The sequence below is a fragment of the Argentina anserina genome, chromosome 1 (assembly GCF_933775445.1).
Source record: "Argentina anserina chromosome 1, drPotAnse1.1, whole genome shotgun sequence".
NCBI classification, from domain to species: domain Eukaryota; kingdom Viridiplantae; phylum Streptophyta; class Magnoliopsida; order Rosales; family Rosaceae; genus Argentina; species Argentina anserina.
This window is the reverse complement of record NC_065872.1, coordinates 2,412,502-2,438,667: the sequence shown is the minus strand read 5'-3', so window position 1 is coordinate 2,438,667 and position 26,166 is coordinate 2,412,502. Positions and strand designations below refer to the sequence as shown.

The following is a 26,166-nucleotide window of genomic DNA, read 5'->3' as shown; positions in this document are numbered from 1 at the left end:
GAGAAGGGTGCTGTTCTTCAAGAAGCTACGGTATTCTTCAATGATGCTCAGCTAGACTCGAGAAGATGCTCCCAAGTTATCACAGAGCTTTTGTATCTAAAGATATTTTAGATGAAGATAGATTTGTATATTGTGAATTAAACCATATACAAGAGCCTATATATAGGAAAGGCACAAATCACATTTTCCACTAACTCTAACAGAAGCCCATACTATGCTTACCACCATTCTATTATACAACAATTCCTATAATCAAGCTTGAATACATCAGTAACATCACCATACTCAATTAACCAAACTGGTGGTAATCACCACACAACCAAATACCAATAAGGTATGGTGGCAAGTACCACCAACTCTCAATACTCCTCCTCAAGCCGGATCCAAAAGATTGATGGATCCAAGCTTGGAAAGAATTCGAAGAAATTGAGCTGAGGGAAGAGATTTGGTGAAGATATCTGCTAACTGGTCATAGCTTCGAGTGAACACAAAGCTGATCACTTTGTTTTGAACTTGAGAGCGAACATAGTGGCAGTCCACCTCTATATGCTTAGTGCGCTCGTGAAAAACAGGGTTGGCAGCAATGAGCATTGTCACTTGATTGTCACAAAACATGAGAATATGTTGAGCATGAGGAAATCCTAAATAAAAAAGGAGACACTTCAACTATATCAACTCACAAGTGGTAGAAGCCATAGCGCGATACTCATCTTCTGCGTTTGAACAAGCAATAACACTTTGCTTCTTGCTCTTCCATGTTACCAGGTTCCCTCCCACCAAAGTACAATATCCAGTTGTTGACTTACGATCACATGAATTTCCAGCCCAATCCGCATCAGAAAATCCCATGATTTTGGTGTGATGATTGTTCTTCATCGATATACCTCGACCAATAGAACCTTTAAGATATCGAAGAATCCTCTTGACAATTTGAAAATGTTCCTCAATAGGTGAAAGCATAAATTGACTCACCAAGCTCATTGCAAAGGAGATGTCTGGTCCGGTTATGGTGAGATAAATCAACTTTCCAACAAGCCTCTGATACATTTCCACATTGTTGAATTTATCACCTTCTACTTCTAGTTTCAGCTTGCTGTCAAGAGGTGTGACACTAGGCTTGTAATCTGTCATCTTGGCTTCTTCTAAAAGATCTAGTAAATACTTTCTCTGATTGAGAAACAAACCCTTGGTTGAAGTTGCCATCTCTATACCGAGAAAGTATTTCAATACTCCCAAATCCTTGATCGCAAACCTCTGATGCAAGGAATGTTTAAGAGTGTTGATTTCATCCTCATTATCACATGTAATAATAAGATAATGAACTTACACAAGTACCACCAACTTGCCATGTTGACCAATTCTCACAAACATGGAAGAGTCTGCACTGCTTCTTTTGAACTTAGCGTCCAAAACACAACTTAACTTAGAGTAGCAAGCCATATGAGATTGCTTCAGCCCTTACAAAGACTTGTGCAGCCTGCAAACCAGTCTCAGATCATTTGCTTGAGGATGACCTAGAGGAAGCTGCATGTAGACTTCTTCTAATTCTCCATGTAAAAAAACGTTTTTTACATCCATTTGATACAAGGGCCATGATTGGTTTACTGCAATAGACAAAAGTACTTTAATTGTGTTCATCTTGGCCATAGGAGCAAATGTCTCCTTGCAATCCACCACATAGGTTTGAATGAATCTTCTAGCCACCAATCGATCTTTGTATCTTTCAACTGTTTTATCTGGCATGAATTTAGTTTTAAAAATCCATTTGCTACCAACAACCCTTTTTCCTTTTGGAAGTTGAACTACACTCCAAGTTTTGTTGGCATCTAAAGCTTGAAGTTCTTCTTTCATGGCATTAGCCCACACAGCCTGCTCACTTGCTTCTTGGTAATTTTTTGGTTTAGTAGAACTTGAAATGGCTAAGAGAAATGCTCCATGAGAAACAAAGACTTTGTTGTAACATACAAAATTCTCTACTAGATATTTAATTTGGAGGAATAAACTTTATAATCTTGCAGTTTAAGTGAAGGTTGCCTAATCCGACCAAGATATCTTCTCTTAGTGGGACTGGCTTGATCATCATCATCAACAACTTCTTCAGAGTGAATAACACCATCATCAGCAGTCTCATGTGGACTTTCAGGAGTTGAAAATGCATTTTCAAATTCAGTTGCAACATCGTCCAGATTTTCTGAGCCATCAGAAAAATTTCCAGAATTACTTTCATCATGTTTATCTTGTTCAGTGTCAGCTGCACCTGTATGGACCAACTAAGATGGATGGTAATGAAATAAAATCAAGGAAGTACTCCCCCTGAGGAGATGGAATTGGTGCACTGTAAAATGGAATATTTTAAATGAATCTGACATCTCTTGAGACTACCCGTTTCTTGGTGTGAGGGTTGTAGACTTTGTAACCCTTATGAGTTGAAGAGTAACCAAGAAAGATACATTTAACAGCTTTTGGATCATGTTTATCCATGTGAATAGATTGAACATGAACATAGCATATGCATCCAAATATTATGAGATGAGAGATATCGATTTTTCTGCCTTTGAGAACTTCATATGGAGATTTAAAAGTCAAAATCCTACTTGGCAGTCTGTTAATGAGATATGCAGCTGTCTGGACCCCTTGCGATCAATCCCTTTGGAACATTCATTTGAAACATGATTGATTTTATTTTTTCAAGAAGATCACGATTACGTTCAGCAATACTATTCTGCTGTGGCGTTCCTACACAGCTTGTCTGGTGTATGATTCCATTTGTACTTAAAAATTGTGACATGATTTTGGACATATATTCAGAGCCATTGTCTGATCTGAGGATTTGAAGTTTAGATGAAGACATGGTTGTAACAAGGTTATAAAAATCTTTGAAGGCGGACATGAGATCACTTTTGAGTTTTAACAAGTATAATCAAGTTACTTGAGAGAAGTCATCAACAAAAATCACAAAAATATTTATAACCATCGAATGAAACAAGAGGAGTAGGTCCCCAAATGTCAGAGTGAACAATTTCGAATGGTTTAGTAGCCCTGTAATTAGATGAACTAAAAGGTAGCCTAGATGACTTGGCTAGATGACAAACTTCACACTGAAGTTGCTCTTTACATAAAGTTGGAAAAACAGAAGACAAAACACGGTCTGATGGATGTGCGAGACGTTGATGCCAGAGCTGGTGTCTTGAGCTAGGCTGAGATTAGCTTGAGAGACTCTGGGGATGAAAGTTGCGGTTAGGTCCGAAGATGGAAGTGTCAGCTGTGCCATCCATGACATGGTGGACAGCAGCTAGTTGAGGAAAGGAAGCCAGAAAGTTTCATGACAACACCGCATTCTTTGATCAGTTTGATGCAACACATTTTAACTTTTTAGTGACTCGAGAAATTTGTGAAGGTCCTAAGCCGGCCAGCTCTTCACAGTAGTGCCTTTATATATATATATATATATATATTTTGCTGATGATAAACTCTATGTAACTATGTTAGAATTCCCCCAAAAAAGAGTTTTTGGAGTTTCAATAAGAAGATTTAGAATTAGAATTTGATTGTTAAAAGCAATGAAAGAAAGATGCCTTGGCAAGAAAACAAGACCTCCAGAAATATGCTTTTTTCTTGTTAAATAATAACTGATGATTGGGGTCATGCATGGTCATGCAACTTCAAATATCTCTACTAGCTACATTATTTGATTTTATCAAAGTAGACCAATTCGATGGTTGCAGAGGAAAAGATGGCGGTTTCTTCCGAGAAAGACAAAACCACCGAGGAAGTTACGGGCAGGAAGCTGGGTGTCCTTAAAAGTTAAAACCATGCCCTTCATCATATGTAAGACAGTTTGATGTTTAAGAAATTTGTTTTCCTTTCTGAATATTAATCATAGTTTTTGTAAATCATATCTTCAGCAAATGAGACATTTGAAAAGGTTGCAAGCTATGGTCTTCAAGCAAATATGATCTTGTACTTGATGCTTGAATATAACTTGGAGTTGGCCACTGGAACATGCATCCTGTTCTTGTGGACAGCCGCATTGAACTTTACTCCTATCATGGGGGCTTTTCTCTCCGATTCTCACTTAGGCTGGTTCCGTGTGATCGCTTTAGGATCAGTTGCTAGCCTACTTGTAAGCAAATCTAGTGTTCATTATCAACTTTCCCCAATGAAATTTGTATGAAAGTATGTCATTAGCCATATTTGTATTTGCAGGGAATGGTGGTGTTATGGTTAACAGCAATTTTGCCACAAGCAAGGCCACTCCATTGTGATCAGAAGTCAGGAGATAAATGTGTTCCACCAATCTAAGCTCAACGCATGCTACTGTTTTTAGCATTTGGTCTCATGTCAATTGGATCCGGCGGCATCAAACCGTGTTCGATAGCCTTTGGTGCAGATCAATTGTACAAACCCGAAAATCCGAAGAGTGCAAAGATCCTGCAGAGCTTCTTCAACTGGTTTTATGCTTCAGTTGGAGTCTCAGTTATGATTGCAGTGACAGTCACTGTTTATATTCAAGACTCAGCTGGTTGGGTTGTAGGTTTTGGAGTTCCAGCAGGACTCAAGTTGTTGTCTACTCTTTTTTTTCTGGATATTTCCTTTATGTTATAGTGCCCCAAACAAGAACTTGTCTGCTGGATTTGTGGAAGTGATTGCTGCAGCTTGGAAAAATAGACACTTGGATTTGCCACCAAAGAATTTTGATGGATGGTATAGTCTCAAAGATTCAAAGCTTGTTTCCCCAACCAATAAACTTGGGTATAAATACTGATAACTTTGTTAATGAATTAATTCATTGAGATGGTACTTTACTAAAAAAAAAAAATTCGTTCTGTATTGAAGTTAAGTTCAAAGTTGATACGTTACCTTTGTTTTGTTTTAATTTTCAGGTATCTAAACAAAGCTTGCATGATTAGAAGTCGTGAGAAGGATTTAGGCCCTGATGAGTTAGCCATAGAAGAATGGAGTTTGTGCACAGTTAGACAAGTAGAAGAGTTTTTTTTTTAATATGACAAACTGACCATAATTTATTGAAATCAAATTAATAAAGAAATGGACAAAAAACCTGACGTCCTATGTCTGATAAACTCCAACAAAGAAGATAAATAAAAATTCAATCCGGCATGTGTACACCCACCCATGCAAAACCATAAAACTGTCATGCCCATTTGGTCAACTGACATCATGATAGTGTTAGCTCTTGTGTATTTTACTTCAGTTAGATCCTTCCTTTCTCATACATGCATGAAAATTTATGTCAAGACCCTTCAGTTCGTGAATGAGAAAACACGGGTAAAATTATCATTTCACAAACCTCTTCAATCTTCTCCGGCGATTTTCCGGGCATATCTGGCAGTTATCCGACGTGTCTTCAAGCGTGTAAAATGGTTGTGCCCGTGGAAACGTCGGAATCGAATTAAAAGTTTCCGAATTTGCTTTGAGTAGTGAGTACGGTCGAATCCATTCGGTATTGTTGCACGCAAAGACAGTTATACCCCCAGTGAAAAACATAAAATTATACAGAAAATGCCATACTAAGAAAAGTGTCGATTATTTTCTCCCAAAACAAAAACACAAAATAAGTCTGTAGCATTCACAATGCCAGATTTAACACCTTAAAACTACAATTCTGAAATGCCAATAGCTTCAACAAGTAAGCTCACATGCCTTAGAATCACACCACAAGCTAGCTACCTCAATGGAAATTCAATAAATCAACCAAAACCCAAACTTGGTCTATAAGGTTTCTTCATATTGATTTCTGACTCTAAAAGAAGAAACCTGGAGATTGAGAAACCCCCGGGAGAGTAACTCCTACTATAGTGATTGCCGTCTCCACATCGCAAATATCATTCTTAAGATATGCTGCATTGGCCTCCACTGTAATGAGTGTAGCCCAATCCCAACTCCTTTGTTCGGCACTGAACAAATTATTACCTGCAAACAAAAAAGAAAATATGCGAAGGCTCTTATCATTAAAAAGAATAATTCCAGATTAGTTGTGGTATAGATTAGTTGATCATCCCAGATTTTATTTTATTACCTCTACCAACAGGAGTACTTCTGCCATGGACCTGATCCAGAATTCGTACAGATAAACAGAAACATGACTGCCATATCCTTTGCCAGTTCCCTTGGGGTCGACCCGAATTTTCCTGCATCATTAACATGCATACATGCATCCATAAGAACATTCTTATTAGATATATATATATATATATATATAATATATATCCCACACAAACACATTTGAATGTTAAATATAGTAACACATTCGAACATGATCAAGCAACGATCACAAAAAATATAGTTAAAGTATATGCGTGTCCTTCTAAAATTGTCTATTGAAGCAGTAATTTATGTTCTGTAAATGAATTTTAACAACTGAAGTAGATCCATGATGATAGATACCTTCAACAACAAAGTAGGACTTCGTTTCCTTCTGCCGGTTGAGCAAAAAAAAAAAACTTGTAATCAACCGTTACAACCCGGTCGGTCCTCATCAGTGTTTCTCCACCCATCTCCAAGTACAGAGAAATGTGATGATCACATCATTGCGTTTTTTATTTCCATATGGAAAGAGCACTAGTTTCCTGGCGTTATCATTAAAACATGCATGCATTAAGTTAAGGGGATTATGAATCGAAGATAAACCTATATATAGGATTTAGTCTACGTACATGGATATAATAGACTACGATCTCCATCTCCTCTAATGAATCTAGACATAGAGTAACATATTAATTACTTCGACATAAAAAAAATTAATTACCAATCCTATCCTCCAGCCTGAAAGTCCCCTAATTCATATCTATCCTCTGATTTTAGAGATGAATAGTGTTCATAGTGTGGTGTTTTGGAGGTTTCTTCGAAATTGATCTCAAGACCAAGCCTGCAATTTAGTAATCGCAACACGTACAAAGTTATGAATTATCCATGGTACGTGCAGTGATGCAGATGAACCATGCATTAGTAGCTATCAAGATACAATTAAGCACCCCCCCCCCCCCCCCCCCCCCCAAAGGTACAATTAACTGAATCAAGTATAATTCCATTTCAGTATAGTTAGATTATCAAAGGTGCATAGGACTAAACACACAAAGAACTCATCTTTACCATTACAATCAACGTCGAGGGTAGACATGTCGTTAAGATCAAACACCCCGGCCACTGCGTAGGTAACAACAAGGAAACCGTAGATTCCTAACACAGTGAAAGCCGAGGGTGTCAAACTCTAATATACAAAGTATAAACTACATATGTTATCTACAATATATGATTATCAATGCATATAACGTTGGAGTCCTAGTCGAACTCTCTGTTTCACAGTCCTAATCGAACTTTAAAACGAAGAATAAAAAATTTAAAATAAAATAATCAAACTTGACCAAGAATGTTAGGTCATATGAGTCTCAATCTCTATGGACAAGGACTTTTTAGTTGGTTGGTCGAATGAATGTTAGCTAGACTGCATGTTTAATAAGGTACTATGTATAGACGGTACGTGTTTTTCATTGCTAAGGGATGGCTTCATTTTCTCTTTTATTTAAATCGGGATGATGTTGATTCAATCCCTATATATCGAATAAGAAACTGGCAGTTTGATGTCTCGATTATTCGACTTAATTAACGGACAAAAATGATGCCTTCATGTTTCGCTGATAATAAACGTACTTTAATAAGACAATGTTGTCTTGTTGGAATATTTAGCATAGCACCAATCACCAAGTATGTATATTGGGACTGCTACGAAAAACTTATCATTGTTAAAAACTATGTTGTGCATGTCTAGATCCAGAAATGAAGATACCACGGCAGAAAGCAATTGAAATTAGTAAGGTAACTTCTAGTCATACATCTAAAAATGGTATTTAAACCTCCTCACTTAATAAACTTCTCTTTTATTTTTACAAATATTTAAAATGTTATTTAGACATCCATATTTTTCTGAAAATGTCCATAATCAATATATCATTATTAGATATCAAATCAATTTATTATTCATTAATATATTTCAAATTATACTTTTATTCAATTATTATAAACCACTCAAATTTTTTTGATAATTACATAATCTATCTTCTCAAATTAATTTTCTCTTTCACTCATAAATTCATAATTAATAATATTGTTTTTTTTCATTCATTGATTTGAAACTCAAAAAATAGTAAAGTTAACACGAAAAATTATAACATCTATTGAACGATTTTTTCTCTCAAGTCCTAACCGCCATTTATAAAAAATTATATGTAGCTTTTCAATTGATAATCATGAGGATTAATAATGTTATTTATTATATTTTTAATAATAAAAAATGAAAGTAATTAAATCATTTTATTCAATTTATTATTCCGAATTTGGGTTTTCCTGAAATAAAGAAGCTCCTTAGGATTTGTGGTCTTAATCCTAAGTGTCATGCCATATATCCTGTGAAATCATGATCTTGTAATTTCAATTGATAAAATTTCCTTATAGATAAAGAATTTAATTAATGACATTAATTTAAACCAAAACATAAAACCATATTCAGCCTCTTTCTCTCTAGCGCCGCGCGCTAGGAGTCGAAAAACATCTTCAATCCGCCATGGCCAGATCCCAATTCTCCTCTCGTCCTCGTATCACAATCTCTCCTTCTTGTCTCGCTGAGACAACTTGTGTGGGTTTGGGTGCGAAAGGAAGGGTTATACTCATTGACCGGCTCCCTTTCTTGGTTGGTTAATTCCTTGGACATCGTATGCAGTCTATTGGCTTCATGCAGATGATCTTGATTTGCTTTTTTCTGGGGTTCTTTGTTGGCCTTAACAATGGAGCTCTGCCCGATCCGGGCCCGTGCGGGGGGTTTAGTGCTAGTGTGGTGGTTATGTGGTGGTGGGGAGGATCTGTTTCTCACACTACGGCATGGTTCTTCGGCAAGAGATGTATACGGCTGTTTTTGGTGGATCTCATGGCTTGGTTTGGGAAGTCGGTGACGGTGGTGTTTTCAGGCCGTGCCTTGACGAGTTTAGATATTTTTTCGGGGCAAGCAAAGATCTTTAAAGGTGATGTTGGAGGAGTGAAACGTCTTTTTGGTAGCTTGAGACGGGTAACGGGGCTAGTGAACTTCTTTGTTTTTTGGTCGGCCGTTTTGCGGCTGATCGAATCTGAATTTGATTGAAGCTTTGGTGGAGTTATTGGTGCCTCACTCTGACAAAACCAATTGACGGTGGCGATGTTGTAACCTCACCGTTTTGGGTTTTTGCTTGGAATGAGTGTTGTGTTTGGGCTCTCATCTTATTGGGTCAGATTGTTGGGCTTCTACTCGAGCAGGAATTACTAGATCCTGATGGGATGATGGTTGAAGTGCAGCATGTGGCCAAGAAGACGGTAGAGGTGGAGCAACCTATATTTGTCAAGTTTTATTAGTCTTTTTGAATTTGAGGGCATGTCTAAGTTGGTGTGGTTGTTACCTTTTAATCTTTTTTCTACATTAGCTTAGACTTGTTATTTAAGTGTTATAAACAATGCTAAAAAAGTGTGTGAGTCGTGGCCATATTAGCTAGTTTTGTATAGACTTTAGGATCAATCGATAACTCTTTCTATCGCCCCCTAGGGGTGTGTTATCTTGATTATGCTTACTCAATATAATTGGTTGACTTTTTAATTCAAAAAAAAAAATAATGACATTAATTATGGAGGTAAAATGCAATTGATGCCATAAATTATAGGCCTTAATTAGACTACAAATCATTTTCCTTTTAAATATAAGTGAGACCACAAGTCATTTTCTTTTGGGTTAACATCAGTTTACTCCCTCAACTTTGGTCTACTAATCTATTTAGTCCCTCCCATTCAGTTTTAATCTATATAGTCCCTCATGTTTCAAATTCAATCCCAAAAGCTAATTTCGTCAGATTTGAGGTTAGATGATATGGCCATCAACTCTTCCGAGTCAGTGCCATGTCACCCGGAAATAATGTTAACTGACCAAATTACCCATCACTCAATTCCATTTTTTTTTCAACCATCTTCCTTTCCAAATAGTTCAAATAAACCTTGGCAAAAATTGTATAGCAGCCAAGAACCCACAAGAATTTCTAAATATGAATAAAAGAAAAACTACAAGCTGACATAATCGAAAACCCTCGAACAAAACCATAATTCATGATCCACACTTTCATTTTATTGGAAGAAGATCAATGTCTATAGAATTTGCAGCAAGATAATCTAAAAACTCCAACTCAACAAGATTAACCAATAACAATATCTTTATAATATTTTTTGAGCTAATTGTCTACAATATACCAGCTTCAACAACAACATCAGAAATATTAACATCACGTCACTATCTTGTAGTAGCTTTTGAAACCCTATAATCTTCTCTTGCGAAATAACATACCATATGAAGACCCTCCAAATCAATAGCAAGATTTTATCAAAAAGAAGAAGAAGAAGTCCTATCTAACATGTACCTAAATCTGATAAACTCCAAAACCTTTAAAGCCCCAAAGTTGTGGGAAAACATAACTTCTATCAAACAATACTCATTGAAACAATCACACTACAGGTCTTTAGTTCACCAATTCTCAACCTTGAACAATTCTTCATGAGCCCAGAAATCCTAACTTATGAAACATCTCAATTTATTCAATTCGAAAATCATATATTTGACAACATATATTAGAGATTCATCGTAATCTATCGAGACTCCTTGTGGAGGAACCCATGCCTTGATGTTCTTCACCATCATTGTTGCTTTGTCTTCGACGACCTTGTTCTAATTCGAAAGCTACTATCTTGGTTGGAATGAGTTGGTTTCGGCTACCAATTTCAGTCACCCTGCAATCGGGTTTGGGGATACCATCGCTAGCAAATTAGAAACAATAGACCAACTTTAGATTCTAGGATTACGGGTCTGATAGCCAAATTGATGGTATGAGTTTCAAACCTAGATAGTAATTGAGAATTGGGGTAATTTGGTTAGTTAACATTATTTTCGTGTGACATGACACTGACTTGGTAGATCGAGTTGACGGCCACATCATCTAACCTAACGATGGACTCAGATGGAGTGGACTTTGGGAATTGAATTTAAAACATGAGGGACTATATAGATTAAAATTGAAAGAGAAGGACTAAACAGATGAATAAACCAAAGTTAAGGGACTAAATAGATGTCAGCCCTTTTCTTTTTAAATCTCCATGTTCTCTCTATCTTTGATTGTATACACATTTCAGTCTGATAGAAAGATTGATGGTTGTAAGAGAAATTATGGAGCAACCCAAAGCTGAAGTTACAAGCAAGAAGCTGGGTGGCCTTAGAACCATGCCTTTCATAATAAGTAAGAACTTTCTCAAGTGTATGGTAAGTTCAAGAACTTTGTTTTCCTTTGAGAAATAGTGTGTAATGTGAACATCATATGTGCAGCAAATGAGGCACTTGAAAAGGTTGCGAGCATTGGTCTTCAAGCAAATATGATCTTCTACTTGATGTATGAATATCACTTGGAGGTAGCCACTGGAGCGAGCATTCTGTTTTTGTGGACATCCCTATCGTATTTAACGCCTATCATTGGGGCTTTTCTCTCTGATTCTTGGTTGGGTCGGTTTCGTGTGATCACTTTGGGAACTATCATTAGCCTACTTGTAAGCAAGTTCTATTGCTCTATCATAATCAACAGTTGCCAATAAGTTTATATGATCGATGAAACTACATGTAAGTATCATTTTTGTTATTACAGGGAATAGTTATATTATGGTGTACAGCAATATTCCCAAAAGCAAGGCCAGTCCATTGTAATATGCTATCTGGAGAAAAATGCCATTCACCAAAGCCGGCTCAGCTTTTGCTTTTGTTGTTCTCATTTGTCCTAATGTCCATCGGATCTGGCGGTATCAAACCTTGTTCCATGGCCTTCGGTGCAGACCAAATGGAAAATCCTGAAAACCCGAAGAATGCTAGCATCATGCAGATCTTCTTCAATTGGTACTATGCATCAGTTGGTCTCTCAGTTATGATTGCAGTGACAGTTATGGTTTACATTCAAGACTCAGCTGGCTGGGTTGTGGGTTTTGGAGTTCCTGCAGGAGTCATGTTGGTGTCTACTATCTCCTTTTTACTTGGTTCTTCCGTGTATGTCAAAGTGTCTGCAAACAAGAAATTGTCTGCTGGATTTCTGCAAGTGATTGCTGCAGCTTGGAAAAACAGGCACTTAAACTTGCAGCCGACGAATTCTGATGGATGGTATATTCTCAGAGGTTCCAAGCTTGTCACCCCAACCAACAAACTCAGGTATATATCATCCTATATTTCATCTTTTATTTTGTGGTTAATTATGCATTTTCATTAGGCACTCGTATATTCTATATTAACAACATGTCAACATGTTAATTAGTATTATGCTATTAGCAAGCATTCACATATGGTCGACGCTCAAGCCATTACGAGTCCCATCTAAGACTCGATCGAGTAGTAATTTGCTGAAGAAATTGGATAATTTTAACTCCAATTTGCATGTAATAATGAACGTGTAAGTGATCATAGGTAGTTCAAGTCTCACTCTTTAGTTATTTCGTCTGCTTTAACGTGGTCACAAAGTCTTAACTCTAATTTAATTTATACTTTAAAATTAATAATCATGCATGATGGCCGGCCGGGATCATACTATAATTTGGTAACTAAACGCAAGTTAATTTATTTAGTGACGATCGATATGCATTTATGTGTATTTTTCAGTTATCTGAACAAAGCCTGCATGATTACAAATGCTGAGAAGGACTTAAGCCCTGATGGGTTGGCCAAAGATCCATGGAGTTTGTGCACCGTTAGACAAGTAGAGGAGCTGAAGGCACTCATCAACGTCCTGCCGATATGGTCCACCGGCATTATTATTGGGGTGGTCATGAACCAAAACTCATTTCCTGCCGTCCAAGCAGGCACCATGGAGAGGCATATCTTCCCTCACATGAAACTCCCAGCAGCATCCTTCTCCATCTTTGGAATTCTCACTCTCACAATATGGGTGGTAATTTACGACAGGCTTCTAGTTCCATTGATATCAAAGTACACAAAGAGGCCTCGTGGATTGACTCGCAAGCAACGAATAGGTGCAGGGCTAGTACTCTCTTGCTTCGCAACCACAGTGGCCGCAGAGGTGGAGAGGCATAGACGAAGCACTGCAATCAAAGAAGGCTTTGCAAACAACGAGCATGGCGTAGTGACTATGTCTGCAAGGTGGTTAGTGCCACAGTACTGCTTGAGTGGACTAGCCGAGGCGTTCAATGTCATAGGGCAGATAGAATTCTACTACTCTCAGTTCCCAAAGAGCATGGCTAGCATTGCTGTGGCTCTTTTCACACTTGGGTTTGGACTAGGAAGTTTGCTTGGGAGTCTCATAGTGACTGTTATGAATGATGTGACAAAGAAATGGGGAGTCAGTTGGGTTTCAAGCAACCTCAACCAGGGTCACTATGATTACTACTATTTGGTTCTTACCGTCATGAGCGTGGTTAATTTCTTGTATTTTTTACTGTGTAGTTGGGCATATGGGTCCTGTGAGGATAAAACGATTTGGGATGAGGGTGATTATGATGAAGACATGAAAGGGGAAGAAATGCACAAGTCAGGAGAGTATCAAGTTGATGCATCTGTTGCTTGACTCTATTTGTTTTGATGAACCCCAAAATGACACTGGGTTTGTGGTAAAACTTATAAGCCCTATAGTATGAAATAATTTCAGTTTAGTGTAATCTTCCATTCCAAGCATTCATATGATGTGGAGTGGGTCACTCATCCTAAAGTCTATGAAAAATGATGAATATAAATACGGGTGTTACTAGGTTAAACTAATAGAAATTATTTTATGGTAAAGCGCTGCGTACCATATATACCTCTAATTCATCATTCATACATCACACGAACTCCACGTGCATTTTAAGACACCCTCTATCTACCGTCCGATTCGGTATGCATGGTATGCAGCGCTGCACCAGGCCCAAATTCATAATGTAACAATTTATAGGCTAATAAACCGGACGCCAAACTATGTATCCAATCCAGCTCAACAAACCCATTTCAAATCCATCTCACTCCGCTCTCCCTATATAAACTCTCTCGCACTCCAGTCTTCAGCAACCACTCCTCTCCTCCTCCGCCGTCTCTTAACGCCGTTAGTCACCGCCACCGTCGATCAGAAGCTTCACCATGGCCCCGATCGCCGTCGGCGACTCCCTGCCGGACGGTACTCTGTCCTACTTCGACGAGCAGGACCAGATGCAAACGGTCAACATTCACTCCCTCGCCGCCGGCAAGAAGATCATCCTCTTCGGCGTCCCCGGCGCCTTCACCCCCACTTGCAGGTAACTGTAGCTCTCCGTCTTAGGGTTTCAGAATTCTCTGTGATACGGTGTCGTTTTTGGAGCGATGAAATTTATGTTTTAGATTATTTTTTTGCTGTGAATTTTAGTTTGGGGTGAAATGTTTATTACTGTTTTACTGTTACTGAGGTTTGGATCGTTTTTTTAACAGTTTGAAGCATGTTCCTGGATATATTGAGAAGGCGGACGAGCTCAAATCCAAGGGTGTTGACAAGATTCTGTGCCTTAGTGGTATGAGCTTAATTTCGAAAGTTTTAATTCTGCTAATTATAATTTACAAGCTTTACGCTTTATGTTTGTAGCTTTAGGTTTGGATTAGTATAAATGTGATACAAGTAGGTTGTGAACTTGTGATGAATGGTCACATTTGGTTGAGGTGTTTAAGGATTGGCCTTTGATGTTTGATTGAGGTGTGGATTGTTAAACTGACTGCGAATGTGTTTCGATTATGAGGCTAGTGAAGAGTTTATGTTTTGCGTTAAAGAACAATACTTGAATTAGAAAAATTGGTTAGTAGATTCGGATTTACTGATTGGAGCTTTATAAGTGGCAGATAGTGTGTTATGAGTCAGTTAATATAATGGGATTTCATGTGTGTGATATATAAATTGAAGTTCTCTTTTTTTGCGTGGTTCTTTTATACCTATGGTGTTTGTGTGATGTATGTAATGTGGATGCCTGTCTTATGATAACTAATCACTAACGTTAGGGTGGATTCTTTGTCTTGCTGATTGTGTTATCATATATGGTAATTGGTAAAGATGTGATGAAATGGTTAAATGATGAGGTTTTAAAAGATGAGTCCTTGATGTTTGATTGAGGTGTAAATTTGTAATCTAATTGAGAGTGTGTTCCGATGATGGGGCTAGTGAAGAGTTTATGTGATGTGTCATAGAAATCTACTTGAATAAAGAAAATGTTTAGTAGATACGGGATTACTGACAGAAGTTTGTTAAGTGGTTAGTAATTTAGTATATGTGGTAGATATAGAGTGTGTTTTGAGTCTTGAGAATATAATGGGACTTCAAGTCTGTGAAATGCAGCGTGATAGTGTTTAACTTTTTTTTTCCCTTCTCTTCTCTCAACTGGTTCTTTTAAACCTGTGGTGTTTGTAGTGTCAAAGAAGTATACTTGAATAAAGGAAATGGTTAGAAGATATGGTGTTACTGACACAACAATGTTAAGTGGTTAGTATACATGATAGATAGATGATCTGTTTTGAGTCTGGAGAATGTAATTGGACTTCATATTTTTGAAATAGAATGTAATTTTTTTTGTCTCTCTTTTATGATGTTCTTTTAAACCTATGGTGTTTGTATTGTTGTATGTAGTGCGGAGTCTGTGTTTTAGTAAGTAGTAACTATCTGCACTAAAATTGAGTAGGGTCCAAATGTTGTATTTGTGGTTTTCTCATGTTTGCAAATCGGCTGGTAAAAAGAAAAGGAATCAATATATCCAACTTGGCTCAATTCTAATGGACAAGGGAATTTATGTGATTTTCAAGTTTGCCTAGTGGTGTACAATGTGTTATCTGTTTGAGATTATAATCTGTTTTTCCTTTTTATGTGCATTGTGATATGTTTAGCTTAAGGGTTTGAATCCTTTTTGCAGTGAATGACCCTTTTGTGATGAAGGCATGGGCTAAAACCTACCCCGAGAACAAGCATGTCCTGTTCCTTGCTGATGGCTCAGCTAAATACACCCATGACCTTGGTCTTGAGCTTGACCTTTCAGAGAAAGGACTCGGAACTCGTTCCAGGAGGTTTGCTCTCTTGGTTGATGACCTCAAGGTGAAGGCTGCAAATGTTGAATCTGGAGGAGAATTCACTGTCTCTAGTGCTGATGACATCCTGAAGGCTCTTTGAAGAGTTTAGAATGTCTCCCCTTTAGCTTTGCTTGATCCTTTCTGTATGAGACCTGATTATCACCTGAACCTACTTTTCTGTGTTGTCTCCAGTCTTCTAGTATAGTCTGGTTGCATATTACGTATGTAGATCTTAAACCTCAGGCTTAACAGAATGGTTTAATGAAAAATAAAGAGCATTTTGGATTTGCATAAGGTTACTTACTTTGCAGGCACCAGCTAATGAGCCTTTAGATATGACAGTTGCTATATATAACTAGCCTTGAATATTTCTAAAGGATAACCTTGGATGTGCACAGCGCGCTGTCAAGTAATATCTTGATCTTAATGGCACTGCTGTTTTTGTCCTCCTGTCTATGAACTGTTATTAGCTGCAAAGGAAATTGTTTGTAGCATCAGCCACTTCACAGTTCACATTACCAGCAGCCATTGCTTTTCACTCTTGTTGATTTTGTATGCGCTTTGATTTTCAATTGATTTTCATACATCAATACAACGCGATTGTGCTTGTGAGTAGTGGCTTCATACTTCTCCTAGGTTATTGTGCTTGTGAGAACACAAGGCATGTACAGTAGCTCTTCAAAACACGACACCAGCTCTTCAAAACATGCAGTTTGTTTGCGAAACTCCTAATTTGGCCGAGTTTTGGAGTCGGGTGCTAAAAACGTGCATGCTACAAGTTCATTCTAGTTGTGTTAAATATACATATGCCAGGGTAAGCAAGATTGATCCATTCCCAACGCAATGAAAGTGTCCAAGTAAAGCTAAACATTTGAGTCGAGAAAATGGCAAGATGGCATGCAATTTGTTTAAAGGCTCGATGCAACCTAAGAAACCACAATTGGGTTTCCAAGTGATCATTAGAACTAACAAAAGGGCAACTGGTTTTGTCTGATAGTTGAACTCGGCTCAATAATTGGAAAAGGGTCATATTAGATTGATAATTCCTCAATGGCTCAATTAGCTTGTAACCCAAGTTTCTACAAGATCAATACAGCTAAATCTTGGCTCTTTGGGTAGAACTGAAGCTCAGTTTTCAATCAAAGACCTGCTATTTACATGGTTAGTTTTAGAAGTCTAAAAATATGAAAATTGAACTTCAGTCCAGTGTCACAGTGTGTGACAACTCGACACTTGTCCTCAACGCCGATATATATTCTGCAAATATTGCAACAAAATTCTATGTAGAAAGATCTATGGGAAACAGCTTCAAAAGAATTTGAAAATGGTAATGTAGAATGAAAATGTGTACCAAATTGAAGAACCAACTAATCAAGGGGTGATCAAGCATGTGGGAAGCTCTTAATATTAAACTGTGGTTCCAGGTGTCTCATGTGAATGAACAGAGCATAGTAGCCATAAGCCTTAAAAAATAAAACACGTTTTCTTTGGTCACTAAATCAAATTAGTGCCCTAATCTGCCCAAAAGTGGGAAGCATTAACAAACCAGAAAGCCTCTGTAAGACAATAATCTGACAGGTAAAAATTGCATGGATCACTAAACTAGACTATCTAGATAAAAGACAAGTTAAAAATCTTGTACTGTTTCTATGTGACAGACATTATATGGTTAAGTATTGACATTTCTTTGTTGTTTGTTGTTGTTGGTTTGTCATTTGTGCCTTTCAAAGCATTATGAAGCTTTCTACCAGAAGATATCACAAAGCTGGGGACTCCATGCTCTAGAAATTGGGGAAAACTTCTTAGATGAGCAGTATAACTTATCACCAACGGAACCTACCAAATTAAAAGTAAGGGGCGTCTTGCTCTACGATGAATTATAATCTAGAATGACATTTGATTGCCACAACAACCAACTATCCACGAAGAAATTGATTTTTGAAATACCCCAATCAGATTATGGTATTTTTTTTTTGTCTTACATGATGCAATTTTGCATTTGAAACTATGTAGATACAAAATTTAAAAGAGGAAAATATACTAATTAGGTCTTTGTCTTTGTGATTGTTCTCTTCCATACATTACAATATTACATTGAGTGGGATTAAAACAAAACAAGAATCTGGTCCTGTATAATATGTCTTTTTCCCATCTTCCAAATTATCTGACAGAACATCAATGAAAAACTTGAAATCTGGACAATTTGATTGATCTAAACCCAATCATACCTTTAAGTACAATACAAATCTATTTTAAGGCAGACTTAAAAACATGATAACCAAAATATAAAGCTCGTCTCTTTTTAAAATCTCTTGAAAATACATGTTACTTTCCCATAACCAAAGAAGCAAGTATAATGACCACATTAGCTAGTTCTTGGCTAAAGATCGAGAATTTGTAGCAGCAGTGATCCTTCTACAAATTAGAATTGTAAGACTTGAGCATAAACTCTTGATTATTACTAACCTACCCAAGAATCAAATGTCCATGCAAATCTTTTGGTAAAAGTTCAAACTTTACCCATTTTGCTAGAAATAATGTGAGGGCAAGTTGGAAGCCAGCAATAAAGGGAGCCAAGAATGGCAATGGCCTATCAGGTTTATAGGTACCGTTTGAGAAGGGACCCATATTTATCAAATTTCAAAAAACATATATTTTATGTTTCTGATTTGAAATATATTTAGAGGGACTACAAAGGTTCAGTTAGGACCCTTTGACTAGACACTAGAGAGAACAACAGCTCTCTATCTCAATATGCTTCATTTTAAATCTTTCTTCTTGAAATTAGGGAAGAACTTGGCCTATATTAGCAACCTCACAGCTCAACATACAGTCACTGACTGTTGTTTGTCTTAAAGCTGAGTTAGCTCTACTGCTTCTTCTTCTTCTTCTTCTTCTTCCACAAGCTATACTTCTGCTTCAGCTTTTTGTTTGAAGTTGCAGCCCTCTTCTGGGTTTCTTTAAAGCATTTGACTATATTGAAGATCACACAAGTCCAACTGATTTGAGCTAAAAGAGCTACTGTTTTGAATCTGTGGGGTTTGAGAGAATGAGTGCTTCAAAGTTCATTAAATGTGTTACTGTGGGGGATGGAGCTGTAGGGAAGACCTGTATGCTCATTTGCTACACCAGCAACAAGTTTCCTACTGTGAGTCCTTAAAGACCCATCCAAGATTTTCTCTTTCTTTCTTTAATTCTTGCATTTATGACATTTCATGAGATTTCTGCTCTGGGATTGCTTCAACTCCCAAGTGGTTTGTTCTTGAGTTCAATTTTCTTGTCTATCTGCTTTGGTTCTTTGTCCTGAGTACTGAAGTATTTCTGTATAGTGTATATTTGAGCTGACAAGCATCAAGAAGGTGAAAAGTAAATATGGGAAATCAATGTTGAGATCAGGACTCTTAGTGATATCCGTTCTTTGTTGTGTCAGGACTATGTACCTACAGTGTTTGACAATTTCAGTGCAAATGTGGCTGTGGATGGGAATATTGTCAATTTGGGGCTCTGGGACACTGCAGGTAATTTAATGGTTTGTATTCAGCTGGGTTCTATAGTGCTTATACATGTCTTCAAGATTTGGACTTTGGGTTTTGGCTAATTATATGTATATGTGTTAAAGGTCAGGAGGACTACAGCAGATTGAGACCACTAAGTTACAGAGGCGCAGACATATTTGTGTTGGCTTTCTCTCTAATTAGTAGGGCAAGCTATGAGAATGTTCTTAAAAAGGTACTGACTTCATGGCCTATATATATATATATATATATATATATATTTCTTTTCACTGTACTTTATATGATCTAGGATCAAACTACTTTACATATGCTCTGCATTTTGGAGTTTTCAAAAGGGGGAAATGCATCAATTTGAATTTATTACTAAATTTTGTTCCACTGGTTTTAGTTTGATATTTCACTGACCATAATTGTTCATTGTAATGTGTTTCTCAGTGGATGCCAGAGCTTCGGCGATTTGCACCAAATGTTCCAATTGTCCTTGTTGGTACAAAGCTCGGTAGGCGACACTAACTTTTGCAAAAACTTTCCCAACTAGTAATGCATTTAGGAGCAGATATTTTTGGCACATGCATTCATGCATATAGGATTCATATTCTCAATACCATCCTTGTATCTTCTATGTATTAGATCTTCGAGAGGACATGCGTTATCAAGCTGATCATATGGGATCCAACATCATAACTTCTGCTCAGGTACTCATTTGTGTGTATTGGTTCTTTTTCATATTTGTATTTTTATAAATACATTACTTTTCTGTATAAGAAGCTCATTATGCTTTATATACAGGGAGAGGAGTTGAGGAAGCAAATAGGAGCTGCAGCGTACGTTGAGTGCAGCTCTAAGACCCAACAGGTAGAGTTCAGAGTTTAATCCTACATTCTAATCTTGTTAAAGGATATTCTTGAATCTGAAAATATTGCACTTTACTTGATTAATTAGAATGTCAAATCGGTGTTTGATACCGCCATCAAGGCTGTTCTTCAACCTCCAAGAAAGAAGGATATGGTTAAGCAGAAAAGGCACAGAAGGTCTGGTTGCTCAATTGTGTAAGTACTTCTTGCATCATCTGGTGTTTTACATATCCCCAGTGTGTGTGCTCTTCTCTAGGGTGATAACTTGACAAGTATCATACCAGATTGATTTGTTTCATCAATCAAGTAACAATTCATGTGAGAGCATGAAAAATAAAAAATAAAGTAAAATAACTTCATTTACAAAATCAATATGCCAAAAAAAGACCTAATAGGACATAAGTGGTTAGAAAATTAAAATCTGCATCTTTCATTCCATTAAATGCTTGCATTTGTTCAAAGAATGCAAAATAAATTGATGATATGCTTAAACGCTTCTGTTCATTGACATAGTCTCTCTTTTGGTCCGTTGAACTCATATCCAGGACATCAAGATACCAGGGTTGTCATATATGTGCTAGTGATGTCAGTACAGTTAAATATCTTTGAAGTATTGATCTCTTCACACATGCAAATCTTCCCTAATTTAGTTGTTCATATTGGTAGCCAGTCGATAGATACGCTTTAGTTCTGACTTCTGACTCAGAAAGTGCATTGGGAGGGTTATTTATGGTTTCTACTTCATACTCGTACCAAGTTGCAGATGCTTATCCTCTCTTAGAAGGCTAGAACAAAAGATTTATAATTTCTGTGTAAGAATGCAGTTCTTGAATAATATAAGTAAGAATGCAAATGTACCTTATATGGTCTCCTTAAATTACCATTGATAGGTTTTCATGTTATAAATTGCAGGAGCATTGTCTGCGGAAGATGTGATGCTTAGGACAAAGCCAGGCAAGCAAGAAATTGAAGGAATTGAATGGTTTACTTAGCAGTTGCTCTTAGGGGGTTTAGAGGTTTATTGCTGAAAGTTAATATATTCTTATGTGTGTATTGTTCTAGTTTGAGTACCATTAGTTGTGACTTTCTTATAGTCTTTGCCAACTGCTGACTGGTGGGGAAAGCGGAGGGAATTGTTCATTCTCTGCTCGTGTAATTTATGTATGGTTGATGAAATTCTAAATTATAACTAGTTTCCATTACAACTCCCTCTTCCTATATGGCTCTTATTTTTCTTGGGGTTTTGTTATGGTAGTTTGTTTTTTGTACTCCCTTAACTGAACTTGTGGCAAAGCCATTGTATCACTCACACATCAAAGAAGTGGTGATAGATTGGCGTATGGATTATGGAATTGCACATGTAAATGCATTCATGTCTCATTGTCATGAAAGACCCTAATGAATGAGACCAGAAGGAATTAGATGGATCATAATGGCTGGGGAGGCAACTATTCTGGTATATTCAGAGACCAGGTACCAGACATTATAAATGTAGCTGTGGTCTTCATGTTTGGTATGCTGAACATGATATATACCAGAAACAAGGCAGGTAAGACTATATTGACTACTATCTACCCACAGAACTTGAGCTCTGCCTTGATAAGTCCCAATGGCAAAGTGTGTTCATGGCTTCACCAGAAGTGACCAGTGAGACAGTGTAGGACCCTAAACTTGAAACACTTGTTGATTTAATAGGCTCCTACATGAGTTCCATACTTCCAACAGAAATACGACTTCAAGTGCAATCAAAATTGTGGGTTATTGCAAGACGTTACCATGAATTTTTCATATGGTTGCACTACAAATGCACTAATCATATGGGGCGGATCAATAATCATCCAACTAATAAGTTGAAATTATACTTCATTATAATCCATCGATCATAGATGGCTTTGATCATTCTCCTTAGTTCTAACTATATATATTAGCTAATTGTGTTCGTCATTGGCAAAGATGGTCTATCATATTTTGGCAGTAAATTGAGAGAGAGAGAGAGAGAGAGAGCTGTCACTCCATGTGAAAATCATTTCCGGGCCGGTAAAAATGTCATATAATTTTCTCTCGGTAAATTACGGTGCAAAACTCAAATCCTCTAAGTCGAGTTTTCATCAATTTAGCAAAAAACACAGCTTAATCAAAACCTAATGTAAACTCAAGCATTGAGCACAATTGTTTTAGCACTAACACCTTATATTCTCAAAGAGAAGAAAATTAGAGAGAATTACAATTTTTGGTGCCCATGATTGTGCATATATAACCCAAAAAAAAAACACAAAGAATTGATTTTCTTTCCTTTACTTTCCGCTAACCAAAATGTGAACGTTTGATTGATCGAGCATAAACTTCAGCCAATCACTAAGAAAAATCTTCACATCAATCATTCATTCACCATCCGAATCCCCTAAAACGCTGCGTTTCATTCACACCAAACTCCACTATCCAAAACGCTGCGTTTCAGTCCCACACTGACACTGCTCCTTACAAAACCATCGCCGTGTGCATTTTCGGAGCACACAATCCACTTCGCGATGGATCCGCCACCGGCGAGCAGCTGGAGCATCCACACCCGACCCGAGATCATCGCCAAGTACCAGATCCTCGAGCGCGTCGGCTCCGGCGCCTACTCCGACGTCTACCGCGCCCGCCGCCTCTCCGACGACCTCACCGTCGCCCTCAAGGAGGTCCACGACTACCAGTCCGCCTTCCGCGAAATCGAGGCCCTCCAAACCCTCCGCAGCTGCCCCAACGTCGTCGTTTTGCACGAGTACTTCTGGCGCGAGGACGAGGACGCCGTGCTCGTCCTCGAGTTCCTCACCAGCGACCTCGAGACCGTGATCAGAGCCGCCAGGAAGAGCGAGGGAGGGATTCGCTGCGGCGAGGTCAAGAGGTGGATGCTGCAGATGCTCTCAGGGATCGACGCGTGTCATCGGAATATGATCGTGCATCGCGATTTGAAGCCCAGCAATCTGTTGATTGGGGAGGATGGCGTGCTCAAATTGGCTGATTTCGGACAGGTAGAATACAGTTGCTCTGTTACTTAATCAGAAATTTTACTGTTATAAACTTATAGTCGGTAAATTTATAGTGGAAGTTTATTAATTTGATTGGAAGTTAAATTTTTTTAATGGTATGTAATGCTTAGCATAGTGTTTAAACTGAGTGAAGGTTGATTAGTTTGGATGTTTGGATCAAAATGTTGCTTGGTTTGAGTAGAATCAGAACTAACTAGTGTTAGTTGGATGTTAACTGCACCGATTGTTTATGCAAGGGTGTCAATTGTAATGAGAAGTCATAATTTAAAGTGATTACTTGTTAGTCTCTGGTTTTGATCCGACACAGTCTTGTATTTTGTTACGGTATAACTGCATTGGAATCGTGTTTGTTATTTTCTGATTAGTATGTCGTTCTTTTTTTAGGCAAGGATACTGCTCGAGCCTGGATATGCTCCTGATGGATCATATGAGCAGAGCACTCGAAGTCAGGCCAATGCCAATCAGCCACCTGAAGGTATTCCTGAAGGAGGGTACAGCATTCGAGATGGAAGTATGAGCAGAGAGGAGTATTTTAGGGTGTTAGATGAGGTCAAGGCAAAAGGTTTTGATAAGGATACAAATGCTGCGGATGGAGATACATCTTGTCTTGCAACGTGTGCAGCAAGTGACATAGATGATGAGGTTCTCAAGGCTTCTTATTCATACGAGCAGGAGGATGAGGGGGATAAAGTCGGTATGACATCCTGTGTTGGAACTCGATGGTTCAGAGCCCCTGAACTTCTCTACGGGTCAACAGACTATGGTTTAGAGGTGGATTTATGGTCATTGGGTTGCATTTTTGCTGAGCTCTTTACTCTGCAACCACTTTTTCCAGGGAGTTCTGATATTGATCAGCTCAGCAGAATCATCAGCGTCCTGGGAAACCTAACTGAGGAGACATGGCCCGAGTGTGTTAAGCTTCCAGATTACAAGACAATTTCATTTAATAAAGTTGAAAATCCAACTGGAATAGGGGCCTGTCTGCCCAATCGTTCCCCTAGTGAAATCTCTGTGGTGAGCAGACTTGTTTGCTATGACCCAGCTAGAAGAGCTATGGCAATGGAATTGCTGCAGGACAAGATTTTCAATGAAGAGCCACTTCCAGTTCCCCTATCTGAGCTGCATGTTCCTCTCGAGAAGAGTGGACCAGATGAGGATTCTGGTGGCTGGCGTGATTACAATGATATGGGTTCAGACTCTGATTTTGATGAATTTGCCAACGTGGATGTTGTTGCCACCAAAACAGGTTCTTTCGTGCAGTTTTCTTGAGTGACATTTTTTGTTGCTGGTGTCTATTGTTTCTGTTGTTTGAAAGCTTTTTGGAGAATTAATATAAGGAATCCTGATATATATCTACTTCAGTTGTCCAAACGAGAGCGGGGAAGTTGTACAAGTTATTATTTTGAGGGTCATTGGGTCTTTTTTTTGGTGACTTGATCTGGAAGTTTTCAGTCTTAATATCTCTGCAAACGTAAACATCACTTAAAAGTCAAAACTAACATTAGATTGTAAATAACCAGAGGACATAGCTTATCGGAAAATAAAACAATACAACAGAAAGGAAACATTACATTACACGAAGATCAGTTTGCCTTAGATATCTTATGCTAAAGGATTTGGCATCTTCCTCCTCCATACCTCTCCACTTACAAGAGGGTAACGCACAAACATTCTAGCTTAGGTAATATGGTAAGAAGTTAATCAAGTAAGTTCATGGGGCATGTAATCCACAATCAGCTTGTAAAGTGAACTAAGATCACAAGTGACATTTGGAGGAGAACTCAGATTTGGACATCTAGAGATGATTAGCTCCCTTAGTTCGGACGTTGCTCCGTCCTCAGTAAATTGACCATTACAAATATCATTAGTGTCTCAAATGTAGTAGCTATTAGTATCAACTTCTCAATTTTGTAACATGCCGCCAAGTCAACTTTGAAGGATATCAAGTGGGTCGACGTTAGCCGTCAACTCTGACCCTTGCCAAGGTTTTCAGTGAGGATAGACACGAATAATGAAGGGACTTTGGATTTGGAAGTAAATAGGAGAAGCCACTTGAACTTGAAGCATGCCTTGGGAGTGAGTGAGGACTAGCTTAAAGGTCCATAGATTTGAACATGTCATGTAAGGATCATAGCAGATTACAAGACATACATTTAATAAAGTAGAAAGTTCAATTGGAAGAGGGGCATATCTGCAGCACAATTGGAATAGGCGCGATCGTCCTCCTAATGAAGTCCCTGTGGTGAGCAGACTGACCCATCTAGAAGAGCTATGGCAATGGAACTGCTCCAAGACAAGTATTTCATTGAAGAGCTAGTCAAGTTCTTGCAGCCCAGGGAAAAGATTTTTTTTTTCGACAAGCTGAAACAAATTACAAGTAAAACAACCACACCCTAACCGATCAAAATAAAAAAAAACACCAGCTGACAAAGGCAATGAATGAGCCCAAGATTGAAGCCCGACAGTGTGTCCTGATTTTGCAACATCAGCTAGAAAATTTTGCTCCCTGAAGACATGAATGAAGTTAATAGAGCCAAGCCTCTAGGCGAGCTGTCTGATATCCAGTATGAGGGAATGAATTCTCCAAGAGATACGAGATCGGCCAATAATACACTCAATAAGAACTTTAAAATCTCCTTCAACTTCAAAATCTC

The 26,166-nt window shown here is 38.0% G+C and overlaps 5 protein-coding genes and 1 pseudogene across 5 annotated transcripts; 5 read left to right on the top strand and 1 right to left on the bottom strand.

The window, feature by feature from the left end:
* Nucleotides 1-666: 666 nt before the first annotated feature.
* On the bottom strand, nucleotides 667-2,481 carry LOC126793384 (uncharacterized mitochondrial protein AtMg00810-like). The gene is made up of 3 exons (XM_050519893.1): nucleotides 2,383-2,481; nucleotides 2,004-2,270; nucleotides 667-1,254 (listed from the first exon to the last, which is right to left on the bottom strand). Exons 1-3 carry the CDS (start codon nucleotides 2,479-2,481, stop codon nucleotides 667-669), a joined length of 954 nt encoding a protein of 317 aa, XP_050375850.1.
* A 1,234-nt stretch (nucleotides 2,482-3,715) lies between these two features.
* On the top strand, nucleotides 3,716-9,396 carry LOC126793377 (protein NRT1/ PTR FAMILY 1.1-like; annotated as a pseudogene).
* A 1,828-nt stretch (nucleotides 9,397-11,224) lies between these two features.
* Nucleotides 11,225-13,665, top strand: LOC126793560 (protein NRT1/ PTR FAMILY 1.1-like). The gene is made up of 4 exons (XM_050520119.1): nucleotides 11,225-11,312; nucleotides 11,399-11,616; nucleotides 11,712-12,262; nucleotides 12,707-13,665. The coding sequence occupies exons 1-4, from the start codon at nucleotides 11,225-11,227 to the stop codon at nucleotides 13,626-13,628; spliced, it is 1,779 nt and encodes a 592-aa protein (XP_050376076.1). The 3' UTR covers nucleotides 13,629-13,665.
* Nucleotides 13,666-14,087: 422 nt separating this feature from the next.
* LOC126783344 (peroxiredoxin-2) lies at nucleotides 14,088-16,425 on the top strand. The gene is made up of 3 exons (XM_050508800.1): nucleotides 14,088-14,328; nucleotides 14,498-14,577; nucleotides 15,958-16,425. Exons 1-3 carry the CDS (start codon nucleotides 14,174-14,176, stop codon nucleotides 16,209-16,211), a joined length of 489 nt encoding a protein of 162 aa, XP_050364757.1. The 5' UTR covers nucleotides 14,088-14,173; the 3' UTR covers nucleotides 16,212-16,425.
* A 2,548-nt stretch (nucleotides 16,426-18,973) lies between these two features.
* Nucleotides 18,974-21,789, top strand: LOC126805123 (rac-like GTP-binding protein ARAC7). The gene is made up of 8 exons (XM_050532229.1): nucleotides 18,974-19,259; nucleotides 19,542-19,629; nucleotides 19,731-19,840; nucleotides 20,062-20,125; nucleotides 20,257-20,321; nucleotides 20,416-20,481; nucleotides 20,569-20,675; nucleotides 21,393-21,789. Exons 1-8 carry the CDS (start codon nucleotides 19,161-19,163, stop codon nucleotides 21,421-21,423), a joined length of 630 nt encoding a protein of 209 aa, XP_050388186.1. The 5' UTR covers nucleotides 18,974-19,160; the 3' UTR covers nucleotides 21,424-21,789.
* A 1,174-nt stretch (nucleotides 21,790-22,963) lies between these two features.
* On the top strand, nucleotides 22,964-24,946 carry LOC126788290 (cyclin-dependent kinase F-1). Its single transcript, XM_050514270.1, has 2 exons — nucleotides 22,964-23,494; nucleotides 23,897-24,946. Exons 1-2 carry the CDS (start codon nucleotides 23,009-23,011, stop codon nucleotides 24,779-24,781), a joined length of 1,371 nt encoding a protein of 456 aa, XP_050370227.1. The 5' UTR covers nucleotides 22,964-23,008; the 3' UTR covers nucleotides 24,782-24,946.
* The last annotated feature ends 1,220 nt before the right edge of the window (nucleotides 24,947-26,166 follow it).

What these genes read in the sequence shown, in the direction of transcription:
- LOC126793384 (XM_050519893.1), bottom strand. Translation starts at nt 2,481, where the DNA reads ATGGATAAACATGATCCAAAAGCTGTTAAATGTATCTTTCTTGGTTAC. An exon ending in ACCCTCACACCAAGAAACGG is followed by an intron (nt 2,271 to 2,382) that starts GTAGTCTCAAGA and finishes CATCCATCTTAG; the next exon opens with TTGGTCCATACAGGTGCAGC. An exon ending in TTAAACTGCAAGATTATAAA is followed by an intron (nt 1,255 to 2,003) that starts GTTTATTCCTCC and finishes TCCTTGCATCAG; the next exon opens with AGGTTTGCGATCAAGGATTT.
- LOC126793560 (XM_050520119.1), top strand. Translation starts at nt 11,225, where the DNA reads ATGGTTGTAAGAGAAATTATGGAGCAACCCAAAGCTGAAGTTACAAGC. An exon ending in AACCATGCCTTTCATAATAA is followed by an intron (nt 11,313 to 11,398) that starts GTAAGAACTTTC and finishes TCATATGTGCAG; the next exon opens with CAAATGAGGCACTTGAAAAG. An exon ending in GAACTATCATTAGCCTACTT is followed by an intron (nt 11,617 to 11,711) that starts GTAAGCAAGTTC and finishes TTGTTATTACAG; the next exon opens with GGAATAGTTATATTATGGTG.
- LOC126783344 (XM_050508800.1), top strand. Translation starts at nt 14,174, where the DNA reads ATGGCCCCGATCGCCGTCGGCGACTCCCTGCCGGACGGTACTCTGTCC. An exon ending in GCCTTCACCCCCACTTGCAG is followed by an intron (nt 14,329 to 14,497) that starts GTAACTGTAGCT and finishes TTTTTTTAACAG; the next exon opens with TTTGAAGCATGTTCCTGGAT. An exon ending in CAAGATTCTGTGCCTTAGTG is followed by an intron (nt 14,578 to 15,957) that starts GTATGAGCTTAA and finishes TCCTTTTTGCAG; the next exon opens with TGAATGACCCTTTTGTGATG.
- LOC126805123 (XM_050532229.1), top strand. Translation starts at nt 19,161, where the DNA reads ATGAGTGCTTCAAAGTTCATTAAATGTGTTACTGTGGGGGATGGAGCT. An exon ending in GGGGCTCTGGGACACTGCAG is followed by an intron (nt 19,630 to 19,730) that starts GTAATTTAATGG and finishes TATGTGTTAAAG; the next exon opens with GTCAGGAGGACTACAGCAGA. An exon ending in ACATCATAACTTCTGCTCAG is followed by an intron (nt 20,322 to 20,415) that starts GTACTCATTTGT and finishes CTTTATATACAG; the next exon opens with GGAGAGGAGTTGAGGAAGCA.
- LOC126788290 (XM_050514270.1), top strand. Translation starts at nt 23,009, where the DNA reads ATGGATCCGCCACCGGCGAGCAGCTGGAGCATCCACACCCGACCCGAG. An exon ending in AATTGGCTGATTTCGGACAG is followed by an intron (nt 23,495 to 23,896) that starts GTAGAATACAGT and finishes TTCTTTTTTTAG; the next exon opens with GCAAGGATACTGCTCGAGCC.